The sequence below is a fragment of the Monodon monoceros genome, unplaced genomic scaffold (assembly GCF_005190385.1).
Source record: "Monodon monoceros isolate NGI ecotype Baffin Bay Population unplaced genomic scaffold, NGI_Narwhal_1 Super_Scaffold_9, whole genome shotgun sequence".
NCBI lineage: Eukaryota > Metazoa > Chordata > Mammalia > Artiodactyla > Monodontidae > Monodon > Monodon monoceros.
In genome coordinates, this window is record NW_021703786.1 from 38487289 (window position 1) to 38510540 (window position 23252).

General features: G+C 62.0%; 1 protein-coding gene across 2 annotated transcripts; it reads left to right on the forward strand.

Annotated features, from left to right (window-relative positions):
* Positions 1-179: 179 nt before the first annotated feature.
* DRC3 (dynein regulatory complex subunit 3) lies at positions 180-22771 on the forward strand. 2 transcript variants are annotated; one of them, XM_029211055.1, is made up of 14 exons: positions 180-441; positions 791-896; positions 3553-3714; positions 6266-6382; positions 8653-8819; positions 11354-11500; positions 13687-13806; positions 14350-14462; positions 15469-15643; positions 16438-16569; positions 18149-18219; positions 19251-19374; positions 22256-22387; positions 22476-22771. In XM_029211055.1, exons 3-14 carry the CDS (start codon positions 3558-3560, stop codon positions 22587-22589), a joined length of 1569 nt encoding a protein of 522 aa, XP_029066888.1. In that variant the 5' UTR covers positions 180-441; positions 791-896; positions 3553-3557; the 3' UTR covers positions 22590-22771. The 2 variants fall into 2 exon arrangements, with proteins under 2 accessions (XP_029066888.1, XP_029066887.1); XM_029211054.1 differs by having other exon boundaries at positions 22256-22771.
* The last annotated feature ends 481 nt before the right edge of the window (positions 22772-23252 follow it).

Sequence of the window (23252 nt, forward strand, 5' to 3'; positions counted from 1 at the left end):
TAGAAAGTGCTGATTGGACAAGCATTTGTTTTCCCTACGGCTAATTGGTTCTGGGAGGCTTTCCCCGCCCAGAAATGTGATCACGTGGTCGTCAACTTTAACCCAGGATGTCTACTCCCTGACTTCCCCCTAGCAAAGGAGCGCGGCGCTTGGTTCCCCTAGCAACCGGGCTCAGCGAGGAGGCGCAGGCGGCGGACAGTGCCGGCGACTCTGAGAGCCCGTGGCCGAGAGGCTGCGGGAGGACTTGACCTTTTCCCTGAGGAGTCCGCCGGCCGCCCCACCTAGAGGAGAGCGCGCAGGCCCCTGGCAGCCCCTGCCGGCCGCACGCCGATCCGGGGCCTTCAGGCCTTGTGGGGAGAGAAGCTGAGGAAGCCTTCCCTCCGGGCGCATGCCCCCAAGAGACCTTTGAGGTCCCACCCCCGGCCTCCGGGCCAGAGAGAGGTACCCGGCCCAGCGATAGATGCTTCTTCAGGAGGGCATTACTGACCCTCTGTCCGACCTCTCAATGCTGCTAACTTGTTCCTCTTCCTTAGACCTAGACTTCCTCTTGGTGAAGGCTTTTGGCTTGGAATGTGGATGCCTGGGTCCATGTCTGTCCCTTGTCAGCAGCTCCCTTCCCGGGCCTCAGTTTCCCTGTCTGGGAAATCAGGGCATTAGGGCTCCCTTCTCTAATGGCTCCCAGAGCTGACCTGTAATTTGATCATGAACGTGCTCTAGCTCGGAGTGAGCACTCAGTAAAGGGTGGGGTTTCTCTTATTAATTCACGGCCAATAGGCGCTCTATTTTCTAGGTCCAGTTGATCCCAAGGTTTCGCAGGACAATTCAGGATCTGTTTCTCTGTAAGGAGGTGTAAGGTTCTCCGCTGCTTTCCCCGCCCACCACAACACTATTGTCAGGCAAGTCAACAGCAACCCGGGCTGGGTGGTGAATTACTGATAAAACCCCCTTGGGAAGGAGTGTTGGGGTTTTGGCCCCGACCCCGAACAGCTGTGAGAAACTGTGTGAACTGTGACAATGATCCACAGTGTGCCTGGGCACAGTTGAGTCGTGATTAAGAAAATGGGCCCTGGAGGCCTGTCCTCCTGCCTCTGCCATGTACTAGATGTATCCACGTGGGCATGTAACTTGACCTTTCTAACCTGCTTCCATTTTCTTACCTGAAAACTGCGGAGAATCAGTCCTTCCTGTAAACTAAGTTCCTAGAGGTCTCTAAAATCCACATCTTACCTCCTCCCCCGTCACCTCTCGCCTCACGACTCTTGCTGTTCTTGGTACTACAAGCCAGAATGAGCTTCTTAAAATTAAAGTCTGATCACGTCACTGCCCTTAGTAAGCCCCAGGAGCTTCCCGGGGATCCTAGGATAACCGCCACACTCCTGCAGGCCTCTCCAGCCTTGCATCGCTTCAGCCACAGTGGAACCTGTCTCCTCCTCTCCCACCTCAGGACCCTCACCACGCAGACCCCTTTTCCTTCTTTCCTGCTCATCCTCCAGGTCTCAGCAGGGTCTCCCCTGGCCAGCACAGGTCCCTGCATGTATGCTGTCACAGTTCCCTACACCTACAAACTTGTCATGGTTTGTAATTAAAGATTTGTATAATTGTCTGATTCAGGTCTGAAACAGAGGTAAGGAGATCAGTTTTATTCACAGCATGTAGTGACTACTCATTACACGTATGTGGACTAAATGAATGATCTTAAACAAATGTAGGAGGGAAGAGTTACCCATCTTTTACAGGTGGGAGGTCAAAAGCTTGGAAGGCGAAGTTAGTTGCCAAAGGATGCAAGTCCTGCCCTTGTGTGTGTAACAAACACAACCATTCCACATCACTCGGTGATTGTTGGGCCTGATGGAAAGCAGGCCTGACCTGTCACAGGGGCCAGACCCTGGTGGGGTGGGAGTGAAGAGAAGTCAGCCAAAGTTTTGAAATCAGAGTTAAGCATCCTTTCCCAAAGTACAGCACTTTTCTTTAAAAAAAAAAAAAAAGCACAAACACTTTCAGGTAACATCTGCTAAATGCAGCGCGTTAAAATTTCCCCAAAGACAAGTTGGTGTCAAGTTATGTGAAGTCTCAGAAAAAATTGTTTCAGAGGACGGGGAGCTGGAGGACTGGAAACATCCTCGGGAGTTGAGTCAGTCACCCTAAGGGGATGGAGCAGAGACTGGGAGGCAGGAAGGCACCGGAGGAGAAGGGGGCGGGGGGCGGAGGTGGGGGCAGGAGGAAAGACCCTGTGAAAGTTAAAGGCCCTGGGACCATGGGTCATGGACACTCCAGAAACAGGAGATGCATATTTGCATAAGCTGCACGGCACGGGGAGGGGAGGTGGGCAGTCTTGGAGACCAGGTGCAGGATGGCTAGGCCCACCCTGGTTCACCCAATGTCAGGAGTGTCCCCAGTAGCGCTCGGTGGAATGAAAGGCAGAATGCGGGGCTGCCCAGCATCAGGGACCAGCGGGGCAGGGAGGCCTGGCTGTGGGGACGCAGGGGCCAAGACAGAAGGTGAAGCCAGCAGGGAGGTGAGAACGGGGTGGAAAGTAGGGGGAGAACTGAGTTTGCAGAGGGTTCGGAGGCAGAATCGGGGAGTTTCCGGTGGCGCGCGCCCTCCTGCAGGGTCCAGCCCTTCTGGGTGTTCTCACTAAGACGGCTGGCAACGATGAAGTGAGGTCAGGCTGCCCAGGGCCACGGCTCTGTCCGGCCACGAACAGCAGCCCAGGTCCGCCCATGACTGACCCACCCCACAGACCCCCCTTAGCGTCTCAGCCAAATCTCTTTGGACCATTAGCAACAGACACCTCCTGGGGTTAGTTTAAGGAAAAGAGGATTTGATGTGCGAAGTCAGGACACTCCCGGGGCCTGGGGTCGGGACAGGAGGGGCCAGGAAGCCAGTGAGGAGAAGGCAGCCTCTGTGTCAGTCTGTCCATCCTTTCACCTTTATTGCTGGATCAGATTCCCATCTCTGCTTCTGTCTGTCCGTCTGCCCCAGGCCCTCTTACTCTCTCACTCACCATGCACCTGGCCAGCTCTGATGGGCACTTTGTCCTCCGGCTGCAGCTCACGTCTCTCGGGGGGGAGGGGGACATGAATGACCAGCTTGGGTTGGTGGCCACCAGTGGCCACACACTGGGCAGCTGCGGTTGAGAGCGGGGAGCTTATAGACATGGCCACCTGAAGGGGGTGAGGCTCTCAGGGAAGGGGGGCCTCCGAGGATTGTGGTCGGTGGTTGGTGCCAAGAAACCCGACGAGGGCGGGCGCAGAAAGCCAGAGGCCTGAGGTGGCCATGGCTGTGCGCGCAGCTGAGCTCCACAGGCTGAAGAGAGCCGTGTGGACACCGGGGCCGGGGTGGTGACACAGCCTGCTCGTGGGGCCAGGCGGGCAGGGGTCCAGAGAGGCCCCGGAGCAGCCCGGGTACAGCAGCCAAGGGCGGGAGGGGGCCGCCTTCAGAGTGCCGTGGCCGCCACGCTGCCCCACGATGCTGTGGAAGGACTCCAGCCAGACCCCGCCCTCAAAGGGAGGCAGGAGCAGCAGCCTGGGCGAGGGACATGGTGTTTTCCAGGGAGGATGAACCGGCTGTACGACATGGAGCCCAGGGTGATGGATGATGAGATGCTCAAGCTGGCCGTTGGGGAGCAGGGCCCGCGAGACGAGGCCAGGCAGCTGGCCAAGCAGGAGGGCATCCTCTTCAAGGACGTCCTGTCCCTGCAGCTGGACTTCCAGAGTGCGTATCCTGGGTGGGGCGGGGCAGGCACAGGGGTCCCCGATTCCATGCGTGGGCCGTGGCCCGCGGTCGCATTCGGGCTGCCTGAGTCGGAAGGTGCAGTACCAGCACGGGCGGTTTTAGAGCCTGATACCAAGTGTGGGTAGCACTTGAACAGCCACAACACTCCCAATTCTGAGTAAGAACAAAGCAAGGTAACATCCTCCCGTTCCAAGTCTTAAGTGACCCCCAGAGGCCACGCTGGTCCCCAAAGGTGGGGGGGACCTAGGAGGGTGGTCCACGTGGCCAGGAAGGTGCGGGGTCAGGGGAGGGCCATGTGCTGGGGGAGCAGCTTCAGAGGAGGGACTGGAAACAGAAGGGGGGGTCCCCTCCAGGTCACAGGACAGCCTGGGGGGAGATGTGGCTTGGGATCAGGCAAGACCTCAGCACCCCACCTGTGAACCGGGGTGACCGGAATCCATGTCTCAGGCGCTGGCTGGGAAGACGAGACCAGACAGCACAGGCCCAGTGCCCGGCTCACTAAAGGAGGCCCACGAGTCAGGCGGAGGGTATAGGTGAGGAAGCAGGACGGGTGGGCGGGGGTCCCGTGACCCCTCATGTCCGGCGCAGGCCGGTCACAGCAGAGGGACTGGGCTGATTCACGCTCCTGCTGTGTCCTGGGCCTCCACGCTGGCCTGCCGGGTCACCCAGTGACCACGAGGGGCTACTGAGTCAGCCCTGGGATGTGGTGTGCACGGCAGGCCCGGCCCGGCTTCATGGAGCCCGCAGGCCACCCAGAGCAGGGAGGGCCCTGAGGCTCTTGGCGGGAAAGGGCTAAAGGGGAGGCGGAGTGGTCTTCAGACCTTCTGCTGCCCTGCCCCCACTACGTAGCGGACGCCTGTCCCGTGCAGGGCGCTGCTCTGCGCACCAGGGACTCGTGGAGCTGACCTTCGAGGGAGGGGGACACATGTGCTGTTGAGAGAAGTAGAGGCAAGAGAGGAGAGAAGGGGAGTGGGATGCAGTGTGGTCAGGCGGGGATCAGCTAGCATCAGCCTCGGGGGCCGAAAGAAGGCGTCTGGCTCTGAGTGAGGCAGGAGCCCAGGGAGGTCCTGAGCAGAGGAGGGACAGGGAGCCGTGACAACAGGCTGCACCAAGCCGGTGGCAGCAGAGGCAGATCCCGTGTCTGTGTTGAAGATTGAATGGGCTTTTTGGGCAGCCCTGTCATGCTGTCAGGTACATCTGGCTCTTTCGTGTCGTTTGGGCTTTTCCACGTGAACTGCTGAGGCCTAGAGCAGAGCCAGCACACAGGTGCGCCAGGCAGGGCGCCCAGGAGTGGGGGAGCCGACCAGGGCTGGTGTCTGCACGGTCAATCACAGCCAAGGCCGTCGGTCTAAGGCCAGGGCCAGAGAAGGAAAATCCAGACCAGGAGATCCGGGGGCGGGGCTGGGCCTTGCCCCAGAAGCACAGGTGGGGCTGGTGTCATTCCAGGAAATGTGACCACAGAGCTGGGGAACAAACTCCATCCCAGGCAGCCCTGGGGACCGGGAGGGACTGGGCCCTGGGTCAGAGAAATGCTGCCCACCCCCCCCCCACCGAGACCCAGCTTGTGGTGGGCAGCTGGGAGGGGTGCCTGCCTGTCTGAATAAATGTTGAAACGGCTGCCCCAAATGTGTGGCTATTAAGGGCTTTTTTCTTTTTTTTTTTTTTTTACTCCTTTCACTTCTATATTATTTCAGTTCTTTTAATGGGCATACTCTAACTTTGTTTTGGGAATCATTACAGAAGCAAACATAGAAAAGGGGGCATGTAAACAACAGCTCTCTGTGGTTTCTAAGAGAACCGGGGACAAGGTCAGGCCTCTAGAGCCTGTGGACACAGTGTGTGCTTGTCACACTAAGCATTACTCAGAGCTCCTGGCAGCCGAGACAGAGACCAAGCTCCGCCTGGCTCAGGAGCAAGGGGATGGGTCGGCTGCCTGGCCGGGGGGGGGTCTTCAGCGGCCGTGGGGTCAGGCACTTCAGTGACGTCAGGATCTGCCTCTGTGGGGCGATTCATCCCCTCCCTGTATGTGGACATTCGGGGCCTCATCCTCGGGCACTGGCACGGCGTGTGATTCCAGGTAGAGACATTCCAGGGTCAGTGGGCACAGACATTAACTATTTCCGTCCATGTGGCCAGAGCACCCTCCAAACGGCTCCACTAGTTGACTGGCCACCCCTGCAGCCTCAGTTCTATTTGTCACCCTGGGGGGCCCTGCCCGTGCCCTGTGTCCTGAGCCCAGGTGTTCCGAGGGGGAGCCTTGTGAGTTCCCGCCCTGGAGGGCCTGCCCCCCTCCACCCTGCGCAGGCCCACCCGGCCCTGTGGTGGCCCCGGACGGCAGCACCAACAGGGACCCCGAGCTCCGCAGAGCTGGGCCCACACCTCCAGGGCTCCCTGCGCTCCGGGGAAGGCAGCGGGGCTCTGGGGCCTCTCCCACGGTCAGCATCAGTCATCCAGCCCCCAAGACCCTGGAACTATATCCTAACCCTGACCCGGGCCAGAACCAGCCAAAGCGTGTCCAACATCGTTTCAGATATCCTCCGCATCGACAACCTCTGGCAGTTTGAGAACCTGCGGAAGCTGCAGCTGGACAACAACATCATCGAGAAGATCGAGGGCCTGGAGAACCTCACACGCCTGGTCTGGCTGGGTGAGGCCCCCGCGCGTCCCCCAGCCCCCAGTGACGCCTCCCGAGGCTGCCCCCCGGGTAAACTTCCCTGCCTGCCCCGTGGCGGCCCCGGTGCAGCAGGAGCTCCATCTGCCGGGAGCAAGGAAGCCTGGGCCTGCGCTGGGCAAAGCTCAGCACGTATGTGCTTGGACACCGCAGGGCAGAACATCTGCCCCAGCTGTCAAACCTCCCAGTCCGGAGGGCTCATGGCAGCAGCCTGGACTCCGTCTAGGTACTCTAGACTCAGGGTGACAGATAACTGAGGGCCCTGCTATCTGGGGGGCCCAGATCAAACCAGAACTAACCATCCCCGTGCTAGTGTGCGCTGAGCACTTTCTACCTGCTAGGCACGCCCCGTGCGCTTTCCGTGTGAGGCCTTCTAACCGCACAGCGACCCCACTGTAGACGGGAGCAAACTGAAGTCACAGCGAGCAGGGGGCTCGCCTGACTCCAGGGGTCCAGCCCTCACTGCCAAGGAGGCAGGGGCTTTGCCGAACTGCGTCCACCTGCCGGCCTCGGGCGGCACCCTCACGTCTGGCAGTGGGCACCTAACGAGGGGCGGGGCCGGCTGGGAACTCCCGAGCCCACTGAGAGGGCTTCTTTGGCCCTCCCAGCCACCCTAGGGGCTCCAGAGGCCGGGGCACCGCCCAGAGCTCTGTGACCAAGACACAGCAGAGCTGGGACGAGACCCACGCCTGTCTGATCCCAAAGTCACGTCCCCTCCATCCTGTCAGTCTGCTTCCCAGTACAGGCAACCTGGGGCATCGAGGTCCCTCCCAGCTTGCAGGACACTCAGCTGTGGTTGTGAGGACGGCCACCAGACCACAGCAACCCCCCCCGGGGCAGGATTACAGTGTCATCTCACGGGTGCAGAGGCTGAGGGGCTGGTGGACTTGGAGCTGCACGTACCGGCAGCAGAGCAGCCCAGAGCCAGGTCCCCTGACTGCCGGGCCCAGGTCTCACCCAGACAAGCCCTCCTGGCAGCCCAGCACCCATTAATGCTGAGTCCCGGGCTCGGCGGCCCATCTGCACCACCAGGAGCTGGAGGAGGAGAGGGGGCGGGTCAGCCTAGACCCTGAGCCTTACCCCCTCTGAAGGCCCTGCTTTTAGGCAAGAGCTCCCAGGCCCTGCAGTCTCGCAGACATAAAACAAGGGTCACGGGTCCCCGTGAGATGCCCCTGTGATGCCCAGTGTTCTGTGGGGCGGTGGGGGGGGGGGCGAGAGAGCCAGAGGGGAAAGTTCTGGCAAGAGGTCAGGTGCCCCTCAGAGAGTCAGAAGCCTGCCTTTGTCCAGCCACGTGCTCTGCCCCCACCTGCCAGCACAGGCCTGGCTGGTGGCCTCGTCAGCTGTCCCAGCGCCGGGGGCGAGCGGGAGCCGGCTGGCACTGCCCCCAGAAGCTGACTGTCCACATCTTGTCCCAGCTTTACACTCAGGCCCGTCCTGTTGGTAGCTTGAAATTGGCCACAGTGGGAGCATTTACACCACCAAAGTCAGCAAGAGCTATAGATCAGGGCTGCCCGCGCCCACCCCCTTGTTAAACGTTTACCAGCTCGCCTGCAAAGAGCAGAGCCCGGCTGCAGGCGCGAAAGGAAGCAGGCTGACCCGGTTCAGGTCCTGCTCTGCCAGCGTGCCAGCCGGTTCTGTACGTTCCCTCCGCCCTCTGCACCCTACCTTCCTTACGTGCGCTTGATCGTGAGCACATGACCACCAGGCCCCTTTGAATCTTGGCTCCCTCAGCCCTAAGATAGGGGCGATGACAAACGAGGAAACGCCCGGGGAGGGCCTGGCGTAGGGAGAGTGTCCCGGGTGAGCGTCCCCTGAGGTGCCAGGGAGGCCAAACCGACTTCCTGAGTCCCCTTTACACATGAGGGCTTTAGCTGAATCTCTTGAAAAGTTCCCAGTTTGGGCCTCTGGGCCAACGGTGTTCAAGGACACCAACCCCAACCAAACCCCCAAACCCGTGGTGGCAGAAAAGCAGTTTTATTCCCAAAGATGAGAAACTTGGGCTAGAGGGGCTCCGGAGGTCTCAGCCGGGGCTGGGCCTGGAGTTTGGGGCAGCCCGGCCCGCGCGGGTCTCCCCCACCCCAAGGTGCGCTGCCCCGACCCACCAGGGAGCTTCCATCCCAGAACGAGGGCCGCACAGACGCGAGCCTTCGCCCGAGTCCAGGGCCGGGAAGGTGGCAGCAGAGCCAGGGGGCGGGGGGGGGGGGTTGGATTCAGGACAGTCACCCTAACCCGGAGCCATCCTCCAGACCTGTCCTTCAACAACATTGAGGCCATCGAGGGGCTGGACACGCTGGTGAACCTGGAGGACCTGAGCCTGTTCAACAACCGGATCTCCAAGATCGACTCGCTGGACGCGCTGGTCAAGCTGCAGGTGCTGTCGCTGGGCAACAACCAGATCGGCAACATGATGAACGTGAGCGAGGGCGCTGGGGGGCGGGGGGGCCGCAGGCTGAGCCTCCGACCTTCCCCTTGTCCCAGAAAGGCCAGAATTCCAGACTGGATGATGTTCACACACCAGCCTAGGCCACGAGAGCCCACGTGCGGGTCCGTTTGTGCCCCTGCCCCGGTGGGATCTTTCCTTCCCTGTCCCCGCACTCACTCAGCAGACATTTGCTGGGGTGGGGCCCCCTCGGCCGTGGGGCCTCTGGCTCGTGCTCACTGGGGACAGAGACCAACAACAGCCCCGGGTCACTGGAAGGGTCGGGGTGTGGGTGCAGGGCGGTGCCCAGGGCCAGGCAGCCAGAGCGGCGGAGGAGAGCCGTGGGGGGCTCTACGCCGTGTGTGCCCAGGGCAGGCCTGCGTTTCAGAAGGAACACCCACCCCCTCACCCCCGCACGAATGAGTGCAGCAGGGATGGAGGTTTGCCTGCAGACCAGAGACGCTCGCCCTGCCAACACTCCCTGTGAGCTGGCAGCAGGGCCGGGGCAGGGCCCTGGGTGCCACGGGGTGACCTCAGGAAGCTGGGTGACCCCGGGGCAACCACAGCCACCGTGCAGGTGTGTGACAGATACTGCTGCTGTGCGTGATGGGGGCTCCGTGCCACTGGGCGGGCGTGCAGAAGTGAGCACCTGCGTGCCGGGGCCCAAGCATCAGCCCCCGTCCTGTCCCCGCGGCTGAGCCACGTCCCAGCATTAACTCCCTCCCAGCCTCGCTGCAGGATGGGGCTCGGAGAGCAGGGGAGAGATGGGCGCTGCAGCCGCATCCATCACAGCCACGGCCGAGGCCGGAGCAGGGGGCTGTGTGGAGGGGGCCGACCCACCTCTCGGCTCAGCCGGCCTTAGCGTCGCCCTGGGCTGATGCTCCTTGTGGCTGTGACCCAGCAGTCCAGGCTGCAGTCTTCCTCGTCCACAGCTAGCAGGACAGAGAGCAGGAGAAATCTCTCCCACGGTGCCCCTCGGTGTGACGCGCCCTCACCCACCCGACCAAGACCAGAGGGGTGGGCGGGCCAGGAGGTTTAGGTGAAAGGCCTGGGGCGGATCAGGTGCCGGCTGCTCACCTGTGTTTGAGGGCCGGACCCCAGAGGCCATGTGGTCTGGGAGGTTTGCCCTGCACGCCCCTGGGAGGTGGTAAACCCAGCCCACCTCTTGCCAGTGTTCAAGACCTGATTGCTCAGCTGCCCTCGGCCCTGCGGGGCGGGGGCACACAGGACAGCTGAGGGAGGTGTAAGTGGAGAGCTGAGGTTTAATGGGCTCCTGTCCGCCTGGGCTTGGGCCGGGGACTCAGCACCCGGGGCCTGCGTGCCCATCCGTACGGGAGAGCAGTGGCCTGCGGGGCAGGCCGGTGTGAGGGCTGAGTCAGTTAGGGCTGAGCGGCTGCTACAGGACCGGGCACAGGAGAGCTCTGCAGGAAATGATGCTTATTCAGGAATTTTCAGATTAAGGGCACACCCAATAGCCCCAAATCTTGCTTGTGAAAACCTTTCTGAGTGTCTTGAGCTGTTCCTGCCTGGGTCGGTCCAGTACCCAGGGCCACAGCGAGCAGATCCCCTCTGGCTTGCTGCCCCTCGGACACTGCAGAGTCTAACGGACGCAGGTCCAGGCCTGGGCGTGGAGGGGACACTGGCTCTCAGGCCACGCCCCACCCTGCTGTGGATGCTCCGTTCCCTCCCCTGGCCTTGCTGAGTGCCTGGTACAGGACGCTCTTTCCTGCCTCAGGGCCTTTGCTTGTGCTGGTTTTGCTTCTGGGAATGCACTGGCCCCTGCTCTTCCCCGGCTGCTCCCTCAGGCCTCAGAGGCCTCAGTCCTAACTGAAACCCCCCCTGTCATGGTCCCTAAGGCCCCCTCTCCACCCCCTCCCCCGTTGAGTTCTTCTAGCACTTACACCAAACAGCAATGATTCTACTTACTTTTAAAACATTCTTGTCCCCTGCCTTAGAGTGCCAGCTCCTGCTATAAGGGCTTTGTTCCCACTGTGTCCCTAAGGCCTGGCACGTACCTGAGGCCTGGTAGGTGCTTAGTGATCTTTGTTGAACAAATAAACAAATGACAAAGACGCTCCTTCAGGAAAGCACAGGAGTTGCTGTCGGATGAGGTACGGGCATCTTGCTGACCTTCCCCCGGTTACTAACAATAGGAAGAATAAACGGCCGTCAGTGGACATCCCACTAGCTACCACCCAGTTGGTCCAGGCCAACTGGGAATCAGGTTCCGTTGAATTTACGAGCGCTGGGCCTTGCACAGCACTTTACAGTTGGAAAAGGCCGCCTGTTCTGAGAGCAGCAGCGATGGGCACAGCCAGGGCATTACGGGAGCAGGTGGAGGCCCTCACAGCGTGTGGCATTTGGTCCTCTCAACACCTATGCACCACATCCTTGCACCCACCTTAAGAAGAGGAGATGGGGACCCAGGTCCACGGGTCCTGGGCAAAGCCCATGGCTCCTCCCTCGTGGCTCCGCCCAGTGCGGGCAGAGGACGGAGAGAGGACCCAGGCGACCCCCCTCTCCCCCAGATCATCTACCTGCGGCGGTTCAAGGACCTGCGGACGCTCAGCCTCTCGGGGAACCCAGTCGCCGAGGCCGAGGACTACAGGACGTTCATCTGTGCCTACCTCCCCGACCTGGTGTACCTGGACTTCCGGCGCATCGACGACCACATGGTAGCGTGGCCCTTGTGCGTCCAGCTCCGCTGGTCAGCATGCAGGCCCCGGCGTCTGGGGAGGGGTGCGTCCACAGGAGGAGTGCAGGGCGGCCCTCCTCGCGGTGCCTTTACTGCCCCTGTCACTGTCGTGCCACCTCCCACCTCGAGGCCGCCGTCTGCTTTTCTGGGTGAACAAGTCGGGGGACCAAGTGAGGGTGGGCGATTAGCGGGGTCAGCAGCTCAGGGCAGAGTCAGGACTCGCCTCCACGCCACAACAGCTCACGGTAGCGCCCTCTGAGCCGAGGGCACCGGCCCCAGAGAGAGGCCCCCCGCAGCCTGGGTGCTGAGCAGGGAGCTGGGCCCGGTGGTCTGGCAGCAGGGCCGGGAGGAAGCCCCCCTCCCCAGTGCACTGCCCGGCCTGGCCTGACCGCCCCTGCCTCTATCCTGCTCCCCTGCTGTGAGCTTCCCGCCCTTTGTAGCATGATGTTTGTGGGTGCTTTGCCCCCTGGAAAAAGAACCCCGCCCGACATGAGGCCTTTGGCAGCAGGACCGGGATATCCCTGCGTGCTGAGCGTGGGCAGTGGGGGACAGGGACCTGCCCACCCTTCTCTCTGGGAGCTGGTGCCTTTCCTGGGAGAAAGGAGCCTGTGCTTGGGGGTTCGATCCCGGGTCAGGGAACTAGATCCCACATGCATGCCGCAACCAAGAGTTTGCACGCCACAACTAAGGAGCACACGTACTGCAATTAAGGAGCCAGCACAACCAAATAAATAAGTAAAATAAATATTTTTTAAAACCCCAAAAACAAACAAAAAAACCATGCACAGCCGGACACCGCACGGTTCCCGAGCCCCTCCCCAGCCAGTTTCTCCTCTTCTCCAGAAGATTCCACAGGGGGCAGGCCGCCCAGCTTGGCCCCCCGTTGTGCCGCGGGAAACAAAGCCTCCTTCCGCAACTCAGAGGCTTTGCCTAGAAGCACCAAGATTAGTAATAAGGGAAAGGTTGTAAGAGCAGAGCCCCGCAAAGCAGGGGCACCTGGAACCCCCGTCCATGCTGCTGCCTGCCCCCAGGCCAGCCCCAAGCCTCTCACCTGCTGGTGCTGCCAGACTCGGGCAGCAGGACAGCCGGGCCCAGCCGAGGCCGACCAGGGCTAAGGGCAGGCTCTTGCGGTGCCTCCCCATTTCCATCGGGCCCGGGGCTGTGCCTGAAGGGTGGCACAGCCCTGAGAAACGGTGGACAGTCCCAGCAGAGCACACGAACGGGTGGGGGCTGTGAGCTTGGGGGGCTTTCTGTGTTGGGGGGGAGACAGGCAGGAGGGCGATGCTGGGGTTCAGGGCTTGTCCTGCTGAGACGGAGGCCCGTGGAGAAGAACCCTGTGGTTTTCAGCAGAGTTCATGATGTGATGAGCATTCAGGGACCTGGAAGCTGGCATGTGGCTTACGGCATAAGAGGGAGAGGGCAGGGCTTCCCTGGTGGCGCAGCGGTTGAGAGGCCGCCTGCCGATGCAGGGGACGTGGGTTCGTGCCCCAGTCTGGGAGGATCCCACATGCCGCGGAGCGGCTGGGCCCGTGAGCCATGGCCGCTGAGCCTGCGCGTCCTGTGCTCCGCAACGGGAGAGGCCACAACAGTGAGAGGCCCGCGTACCCCCAAAAAAAAAAAAAAGAGGGAGAGGGCAGGGCATGCAGGCCACGGTCCTGAGAGAGAGGAGGGGGCGGGGGTGGGGGGAGCAGATACTGGAGCACAGAGGGTCGGCGGTGCTTGTACCTGAAGCCTTAGCACAGGCGATGTCACCTGGGGCTCCAGCAGCCCCCAGCGCAGGCAGGGGGATACGCAGGACGGGTGGAGGAGGGCCAGAGAGAGCAGGGCCCAGAGCCGAGGGCCGAGACCTCATGCCCAGGCCTGTGGCTCGGGCACTCACTGCACCTCTCCCTTGTGCAGCCCTACAAGAGGGCCAGAGCCTGGCTGGGGAGGCCTGGGGGAGCGGCCGAGTCTGCGCTGGGCGCCTCCACCCCAGGGATGTCCCACGGCCCCTGGGCCTGCCCGTGCTGCTTCCCCCACTGATTTCCCTGAGGCTCAGAATACTTGGCAAGGGCTGCGGGGAGCGGATCCCCGCCCACGCTGGAGAGGCCACGGCACGGCAGAGGCCAGCGGCTAGGAGGGACCCCACGACCCTGGTGACGATGCCGCTTCCCGATCCTCCAACAGAAAGAGCTGGCGGAGATGAAGCACCAGTGCAGCGTGGATGAGCTGAAGCACCAGGAGAGCCTGATGCAGGCCCAGCTGGAGGACGAGCAGGCCCGGTGGGAGGAGCTGGAGGGGCATAAGGTAGGAGACCGGTGAGAGGACCCGCCCCGCCCCACCCCACCCCCGCCCCAGGATGCTGCCGCCGGTCATGGGCCAGTGCCATGAAGGTCAGCAGGGCCCAGGCCCCCAGAGCCTGTCCTTTGATTGAGAATAGCTGGTGCCCAGGGCTGCTGGGCTGCCAGAATCTCAGTCAGGGCAGCACGCGGACCTGCCCCTCCTCATCCCACGGCCCCCAGGCCCCCCTCCAGCACAAGGGCCGGGGACTCTGTGCCGGAACCATCTCTCAGAGCAGCCCCTGTCCTTAAGACCCCTGGCTGGTTCCTGGCGGCGGGGGTGGGGTGGTGGGGGTAGGGGGGCAGCCAGAAAAGCTCATTCCTCTCCGTGGTGCCTCACCTCCGGCCGGACCGAGCTGGGCACCCTTCAGTTTTCTGCCTCTGGACCCCCGCCTGTGCCGGGCCCATCGCCTGCCCTTCCCCAGCCTGCCTTCCCGAGGGCCGGGCGCCCTTGGCCCCGGTGACCAGCGCAGGGCCCTGCCCAGGGAGCCCACCGTGTCTCTGACCGCAGGCGGCCTTCGTGGAGCACCTGAACGGCCCCTTCCTGTTTGACAGCATGTACGCCGAGGACGTGGAGGGTAGCCAGCTGTCCCACCTGCCCGGCGTGGGTGAGCTCGTGCAGACATACCCTTCCAGGTCACAACCGCCCCCAGGGCCTGGGCGCGGGAGTCCGGGGGGCTCCCCTTCCACCCAGGGCCTCGAGAACCAGGTCGGCTGTGAGCGCAGGGACACACGGGTATCTGGTCAGCAGGGCCCAGGCTGGCAGAGATGGAGGCTGGCTGACCGTGTCTGTGACTCTGACCCTCATTACCTTGTTTGTGGGCTCCTGCCGTGCGCTTTGCATGCAGCATTTAAAACTGCTTCAACCACCCCATGGGGTGGGTGCTATACTGGACCCCAACTACCTTCTCGTAGCTGGGGAAGCTGAGCTTGGAGAGGGTGAATTGTCCAGGCTGTGCAGTTAGGAGCTGTGGGCTAAGCCTGCATCCCATCCCCCAGATGATGTGATGGGCACTTGTCACCGTGGCTGAGGGACTCAGGGCAGACACTGAGCAGGGGCCGCGAGTCACAGAGAGAAACCTGCCCCTGAACACCCACCGCTCAGCAGAGTGCGGGGGGTCAGCTCTCCTCCCAGCCCGGCCCTAGGCTGCAGCCCCGCCTGACCTCAGCACCTAAGCACCCCTCGTGTGGCAGGCGCTGCAGATGTGGGACCCTCAGCCCAGAGCAGCGAGGAGGCCATAGAAGCAGCTGCAGGGCCAGGCCTTGAACCTGGGGCTCTCTGCCCCGAGCCTGCGGTCCCCTGACCTCCGCAGCCTCCCTGTGCACCTGTGGCCGCCGAGCAACAAAGACGGCCTGGACAACAGGGCCCCAGAGACAGAAACACACACTGCTCAGCTCCCTGGCCGATCCCCGCTCTCCGGGCTCCTGACCCCTTCAGGTCCCCCGGGGGTCTCTGCTCTGTCGCCCCACCCCCACCACGCAGGACCCTCCCTGGATCCCTCAGGCTGAGGCTGGAGATGCCCAACCACCGATTCATACTCCAAATCCCAACTGCAGCTCTGCTACGGGAGCTGCTTCCACCCCATGTGCGCCCCCCAGGCAGCCGTGAGCTTCCTTAACGGCCACTCACCTACAAGGACAAGTTCGTCATCGTCTGCCTGAACATCTTCGAGTCCGGCCTGAAGCAGCAGGAGAAGCGGAAGGCGGAGCTTGACACCTTCATGGGGTGTGTCCAGGAGGCCGTCCAGGAAAAGCAGGAGCAGGGCAAGCACAAGATCGCCAAGTTCGAGGAGAAGCACCTGCTGGTAGGCCCCGCCCCCAGCCCCTCCCCCCTCCTCCAGGTGCCCACCCGCCAGAGGCCCGGCCCCTCCGCCTCTGACGACCTGAGACCCACGGGGCAAGCCGCTTGCTTTCAGGTCAGGCTGGATACCGGGAAGGGGCCTGATCTTCCTCCAGATGGGGTGGCCATGACCACAAACACCCTTCGCCCCCCAGTCACGCCTGGTCACTCCGCTGACACTGTGTCTGCCGGCCAAGCCCCCAGGCCCCTCGTCAGTGAACAGCTGGTACTGGGTGCGGCTCGGACCCCCACGCTCTCCAGCCCACGAGCACCTCTCATTGCAGACGGACCTGACAACTACTTGCACACGGGGCGCTGCGGGGGTCCAGCTGGCTTCCCCCAAGACAGGGCCCACCTTGTGTTCCAACCTCCCCCGCAGAGCCCCGCTGGGCTGGGAGTCAGCCCATGGTGAGCCAGGGCCTCACAGACAGCGCCCCATCCCCAGGCTTCGTGAAGCTCAGGCTCTCTGCCCCTGCACCTGAGGAGACGGGAGTCACTCGAGGTCCCACGGTGACCCAGCCGGGTCCCAGTTCAGGTCCATGTGCCTCTGAAGCCATCGCTCCTTCCACACCTAGTAACTCACCAGCTGGTGGAGCCTCTGCTCTGACAGCCTCCGCCATGGAGGGGGTGGAGCTGACGCTCGGACTTGGGCAGTCCGACCCCATGATCCAAGTTCCGACCCACAAAACCAAACTGCCGCCTGTCCCTTCAGGAATTACACTTAACTGTGGATCCCTAGAGCACAGGTTTTGTTTCCAGACTTTAAGCTCCATCCAAGATGAGTCTGAACTGACCAACTTCGAGATAAAGATGGCGGAGCACAGCGAGGACATCACCGAGCTGGTCAACGTGCTCGTGACACTGGAGATGCAGCTGGTGGAGCAGCTGGAGGTGAGGTGGGGCCCAGGGAACACACGTGACGCGACGGCAAGAACCTGGCGAGGGAGCACCTTCCCGGGAGCTACTCGGCGGGTCACACGAAAGCTTTCTGTGCTTCTGGTGCTGTTCAGTCATTGAGATGACAGGTGGCCCTTGTGCAGCATGAGAGGTGAGCTCGCTCCTCTGGAACGGTCTCCCCATCTAGGAAGAGTGCAGAGCCGCGGCAGGGAGAGTCCTTTATTAGACCCAAGGAGCTGTTGAGAAACAAAATGCACCCTGCTCTTCACCCCCCACTCCGGGATAGAACGAAGGCTCCCGGCACTGCAGCCTGTAGTCGCTGCATCTCGGGGCGAGCGAGGAGCCTAATGAAGTGCTGCTACGTGAAACCCAGGGCAGCCAGACAGACCTGCGCGTTTGTTTACCAGGCAGCTGGCACCCGAGGCCGGGGCCTGCAAAGCAGTGACCAACAGAGCCTCTCGCCTGCTGCCGTGGCCCGCCCCCGCCAGCGCCTCCCCGATGCCTGCCTCGTCCAGGTTCCCAGCACATCACAGAGCAGACGCTCGCTCCCCACATCTCTGGGGCATCGGGAAGCTCAGGCAGCAGCCCCCAACATTTCCGACCGGGAGGACCCCCTTGTCAGCATCTCGCAATTCACCAGAACCTGTGCTTGACTTACTAGCCGCCAAAAAGCTACTAAGTGGAGCCGTACTTTTCAATGGCCCTATTTTTTTTCATTACAAGCGGGTTTACACACATTTGAAAAATGTATAATTAGCTCAGTCTATAGACAGTCCTCGGATTCAGGTGCATTCCCTGTGCCGTCGGCCCACCCTGCAGCCCCTGGAGTCTAGAGTAGGTCAGGGGCGTGACCCACCCTGTGGGCTCACTGGGTAGCAGCCCTCCCCAGGGCCTCTGGGTGAGGCCCAGGCGCCTTGCTCAGCGCTAGATGCAGCAATACAGGGGTGCCCTCAGGGAGGGAGGTGGGAGCCTTGCAGGTGAGAGGCCTGGGGTAACAGCCGGCATTCCCGAGGGTTTCCTCTCTGCCAGGCACCTTGCAAAGCATTTTGTGTGAAGAAACCCGTTTCTGCTTCACCACAACCTCGTGAGACACATACTATGAGAAGGGAACCCATTTCATAGGTGGGAAGTTGAGGCCCAGGGAAGTTAACAACGTTCCGAGTTACACGCAGTAGTGGAGCTGGCAGGCAGCCTGGCTCCTAGCGACCCTCCTGTTTCTCTGGAGGTGATGGAGGCAGATGCCACTGAGAACCCCAAGGATGGGGTGAGCTCTGTGTGTGCCTGTTGGTGGGGGGCTCCTGGCAGAGAGACCAGCACAGGCAAAGGCCTGGAGAAGGTGTCACACTAAAGCCCCGGGGGGTGACCGACGCAAAGTGGCTGGAGGGTGACAGCTGGGGGCAGCCATCGGGAGAGAGCCAGGGTCGGCTCACAGCGCCACCTGGGGAAGGTCAGGTGGTTGGTCTTTACCCTCAAGGTCTGCGGTCACTGCCCGCTGAGTGGTAAGGAGAACTTTTGCTCTGGTACAGTTCGGTGGAGTTCATGTCTAAATATGCATGTTCTTTATCATTTCCAGGAGACTATTAACATGTTTGAAAGGAACATCATCGACTTGGTGGGACTCTTTGTCGAAAACGTCCAAAGCCTATATCCTTTCCTTGATGCCCCTCTGCGGGGAGGCGCTGCGGGCCTCGGGGCTCTCAGGGCCCGCACCACCGCTCCCCGCCTGCAGAGGGCTGGGGGGAGGCGCCTGCATTTTAAACAAAAGGCACAGAAGGGCACAGCTTCTTCACAGCTAAGCAGGATGCAACTAAGTGGGGTCCCTTCCAGGTGGCTCCCTGTGGGGTCACATGCCTGCCCCCTCCCACTGCCACCAAGGAAAAAAGCCCACCTTCAAAGGATGGAGATTTGCCAACCACTTGGAATGTTCGAGGAATACCTCCTGACCCTCAGCATAAAGGCGCCTTATTAGAGTAGAAGTCTGGGTGCCCACTGGGTGACTCTGCAGGCCACCGCTTGCAGCACAAGTCCTGGCCCGGCTGTTCACCAGGAGACCACACCCCCAGATCCACCCTCCCCCCTGCCCCCGCCCCCCCCCCCCGCAGGTGCACATGCCCTGGGGGTGGGGCGACCTCTGTGCTGAAGCCACTGACAAATACATCATCTATCAGGAGATGGGTTAAATGTCAGGTCAGGAACCAACACTGGGGGCACGCCTGACCTTTTGCCACCTGAACTCTGGGCCCTGAAGTCCACCCCAGAAGTCACCCCAGTCCTGCCCTCCTGGGCCCACGGTCCCGCTGGGTGACAGCACTATGGAAACTCCCTGAAGGAGGGTCCACTTAGTGAGGGCCTGAGGGTGGGCCAGAGCGACGGACTGGAACGGTGGGGAGGGCGTCCCAGGCAGGCTCAGGAGGCAGCCTGTGCAAAGGCCCAGAGGACGGGGAGAGGAGGTTCCAAGAGGAGGCCTTTAGGTCACAACAGAGTGTGAGAGCCGCCAGCACAGCAGGGGCGGGTGGGACTCCGGCTGCTGCAGGGAGAAAGGGCTGGAGGGGAGCGGGCCAGGAGGAACCCCGAGGGGGTGCGTGGCGGGCGAGTCGGAGGGCCCTGAAAGCGGGGCTACACGGGGCCCAGCGCAGGGGAGGGCGCGCCCGGCCTTGGCTTAACTCGCGCTGCACGATGGCTCAGTGCCGGGACCTGGAGAACCACCACCACGAGAAGCTCCTGGAGATCGCCATCAGCACCCGGGAGAAGATAGTCAAGGGCGAGCTGGACGAGGACCTGCCGGACGCCGTGCGTCCGGTGAGCGCGGGGGCGGGGGCGGGGGCGGGGCCGGGCCCGGGGGGCGGGGCGGCCCGGGCGACAGGCAGACGCAGCCCCGCCCCGCAGCCCCCGTAAAGCCTGAAAAACCTGCCGGAGCCTCAGTCTTCTCGTCTGCAAGAGGGGTGGTAGGCAGGCGAGACGGGCTAACAAGCAAAGCAGCGGGTGGGCACCCAGTGCAGCCCAGCTACAGAGGAGCTTGTGATAATTAAGTGCTTTCAACTTACCGAGAGGTTGCTTTCCCAAAGCTCATTTCTGTGAGGCTTCTGGCACCTTCTAAGAGAGGCAGCGACAAATAGAGGTTGAGGTCCGGGATTTCCCCCGAAGGCCGTCTCAGCCCCGAGTCTCTATGGCGGGAAGCACTGCTGGGGTCTCTGCCCGCTCGCGGGGCTCCAGGTCTCCTGCGCTGGGGGCCGGCAACGGGTGGGCTGTGTCTCTGCGAAGGGCACCCACTCTCCTTCCTTCACCATTCACGGCCCCCCTCACCTCTCTCCTCCTCCGCGTTCCACCAAGGCAAGCTACCACCGCCCTTTGCGGGGCCCTGGCCTTACTGCTCTTCTCCACGTAGCAGCCAGAGACCAGGGACTCCTTCCCCCTAGTGAGTCCTGGAGCAAGGTCTCCGCCGAGCCCCGCCCCGACACACCCTTCCCCCAGGCCTCCGTGCACCCGGCTCCTCCCCGTGTTTCAGATCTCAGCTCACACCCAACTCCTTGGAGAGGCCCCCCCATCACCTTCCCAAAGGCCCACTGTCTCTCCATCCCAGCCGTTCATCCTTGTCAGAGCCGCTGTCACGGTTCCAAGCTATCGTGTTCGCGTCGACTTGCTTAGGTTACTCTTCATACTACATACAGGCCCCCCGGGGAAGGCAGGAGTGGCCTCTTCCCCACCGCGGTCAGCCCCCACCCGGGGTGCCGGGTTCACCACGCCCGCTGTCAGGTGCTGGCGGAGTCCTGCAGGCAGGGACCAGCAGTTCCGACCCCGCAGCCTCTGTCAGGGGCCGAGACAGTCGCCAGGGCAGTGGAAAGGTGGCAGGGCCTCCTCAAACACCCAGACACAGGGAGAGGTCACCTTCCCGAGCCTGAAGTAAGGCTGCCCCCAAGAGCCCACCCTGGAGCCGCCTGACAGACCACCTAGTGGTCGTGGAGTTTTTGACGCAAGGCTCCTGGGTCTGTGACACCTCTCTCAGGACTCGGACATGCAGAAAAGGAGGCCCCGAAGTCAACGGGAGGTGAGAAGCCTGGGCGGGTGCTTTCAGGGTGGCTCTGCACGGCGCCATCTGACACCTGTTCCCGCGCCCCGGGACACTCAGGCTGCTGACTGGGTTGGGCTCGCATGGGCTTGGTTAACTCACCAAAGGACCCCTGAAAGTGGCTTTCCCACCCAGTCTACAGATGGGAAAGCTGGGGAGACAGGGTCTCAGAGAAGTTCGGTAAACACCCAAGATGTGTTGTGAGGACACCTCGTCTTGTGAGGAGTCTGGATTCAAACCTTAGTCTGAGATGCCGAGCCCGGGCACTAAGCCCTCACTGCAGACAAAGTGGGCGTTCTGGGTCTGCCCCTGGCCCCAGGCCCCAGGATAATGGGGCTCTGCCTCTGGGCTAAGGGGCTGCCTTGGGCTCCCGGGCGGCACTGGTATCGGGTGCCACCCTGGAGGCCTCATGGGACAGCCGGCAGACCCGCTGGACACCCCTCCCTCTGCGGGCCCATCAGCTCTGTCCTTTAGGAACACCTGTAGCAGGAGATGCTAAACTGTCTCCTTACGCTTAAGCAACAAAACATGCGGTAGCAAGCCCTGACTAAAGCGGAATCACCACGAGGAGCTGACAGGGACCGAGGGCCTCCCGAGGGCCAGCTGCCTGAGCAGCTCTGGACGTGTATTTGCCCTTTTAATCTCCAAGCCGACACAGTGACATAGGTGCCAGTGTGGTTCCCTCTCACAGGCGAGGAAACCGAGGCTCAGAGATGACAGGGAGCGTGTGGGTGGTGGACACGGGCAGGACAGGGGCTTTCAGATGAGGCCCTCGGCGATAAAAGTCTGGTTTCTGTTTCTAACCATCAGCGAGCGTATTAGTAACAGGGTCTCAGAACACTCTTTTTGCAGAGACACTAACATTTCAAGATCCACAGACTGTATTCTGGAGACCATTAGGTTAACCACTCCCGAAGGAGAGACAAACCCACGTGTACACACCTGCCCGTGCCCTCTCTACAACGCAGAGCTTTCAGGTCCCTCGCCGTCGTTGGCGACATGAAGCGCCTCTGCTTAAAGCTGAAGCAGCCGCCAGTGACGGCCTCCCCGCTCTGGGAAGCGACCACGTGGACCCGCAGCCGCGCTGGGCGCACGTGGCCAGTTCACGTGTGAATACCTGGAACCAGCCGGGCCTGGCAGGGCCCATGTCCCACAGCGTCGTCCACAGTGGGGAAGCGGGTGGGAAGAAGGCAGGAGCCCAGGTGGGACCCCAGGTCCAACTGGGTTGACATGAGGGGCAGCAGAGACCCATTGGTTTGTGGGACCTTCTGTCGTCAGAGGAGCCCTGTGGCCCTTGGCCGGCCTCGTGCTGCCCACCCGACGGGCAGGTTTCAGGTAAGTCAGACTGGAGACCCTTGGCAAGGTGGCCAGGGCTGCCCTGCCTTCTCTTGGGGAGGGCACGCTCCCCCCAGGCACTGCCCTGCCGCCTGGGGGCCCCTTCCGGGCACTGGTGCCGCCGGGCCGACGGCGTGGTCGCCCGAGACGGGCCGAGGAAGTAGGATGCGAGCTGTGCGCGGCCTCCGCCTGCGGGGAGCTGGGCCCGTCCCCTCTGGCTCCACCGCCTCTGCGCTCTGGGTGGGTCCAGGCCCTCACCTGCTCTTCTTTGCTCCCCAGCTCTTTGTCGACAAAGACACGATCGTTAACGCGGTCGGGGCCTCACATGACATCCACCTCCTGAAGATCGACAATCGGGAGGACGAGCTGGTGACCAGGGTCAACTCCTGGTGCGCACACCTGGTGGACAAGGTGAGCGCGGCCGAGGGCAGGGAGGAACGGAGTCAGGAAGGCAGGCTCAGGATCCCGCCCGACGGGCCAGCCGCTGTCTGCCCTGCAGATTCACAAGGACGAGATCATGAGGAACCGCAGGCGCATGAAGGAGATCAACCAGTACGTCGACCATGTGCAGAGCGAGCTGGACAGGCTGGAGTGCAGCGACCTCCTGGACTAGGGCTGCGGCCCAGCCCTCCCCCAACCCCCGAACTTCACAGGTAGAGAAATAAAGGACTTTGGTTACCTTTCTCCATCCTGTGTGTCCGCATCTGAGCAGTTGGCGTCTGCTGAGAGCGACTCCTAGGCTCTCGGCCGCCCCTCCGCGGCGCCCAGGGCAGACCCTTTCCCAGGTACAGCTCCCAGCACAGCCTGGGGGCCCGGCCAGCCCACCTTGGCGGAGGCCGCAGGAACCCAAGGACCCTCCACAGCTGAGAGCACAGCTGGGCGTCACCCGTGAGGTGGGGACGTGACGGTACCGCTGGCGAGCACACTCAGGGTGCGGGGTGGGGGCCTGCGGGGAGCTGGCCAGTGCCCCCGGAATGGGAGCAAGGCCCAGCAGCTCCGAGGCCTTTATGCTCCAAACTCGCACACTCTTCCTGCTCCCTGACCTGGGCCCAGGCACCCAGAGACCCCACCTGCAGTCCGGAGCCCTGTGAGTGGCCCTGTCAGGAGGACCTTGGGATCCCTGAGCAGGTCATGTGCACATCAGGTGGCCTTGCCCAGGCTTTTATCCCAGAAACAACAAACACCGTTTACTTTCTATTTTTTTAAATATATATTTTAAATTTTATTTATATTTATTTTTGGCTGTGTTAGGTCTTTGTTGCTGTGCGCGGGCTTT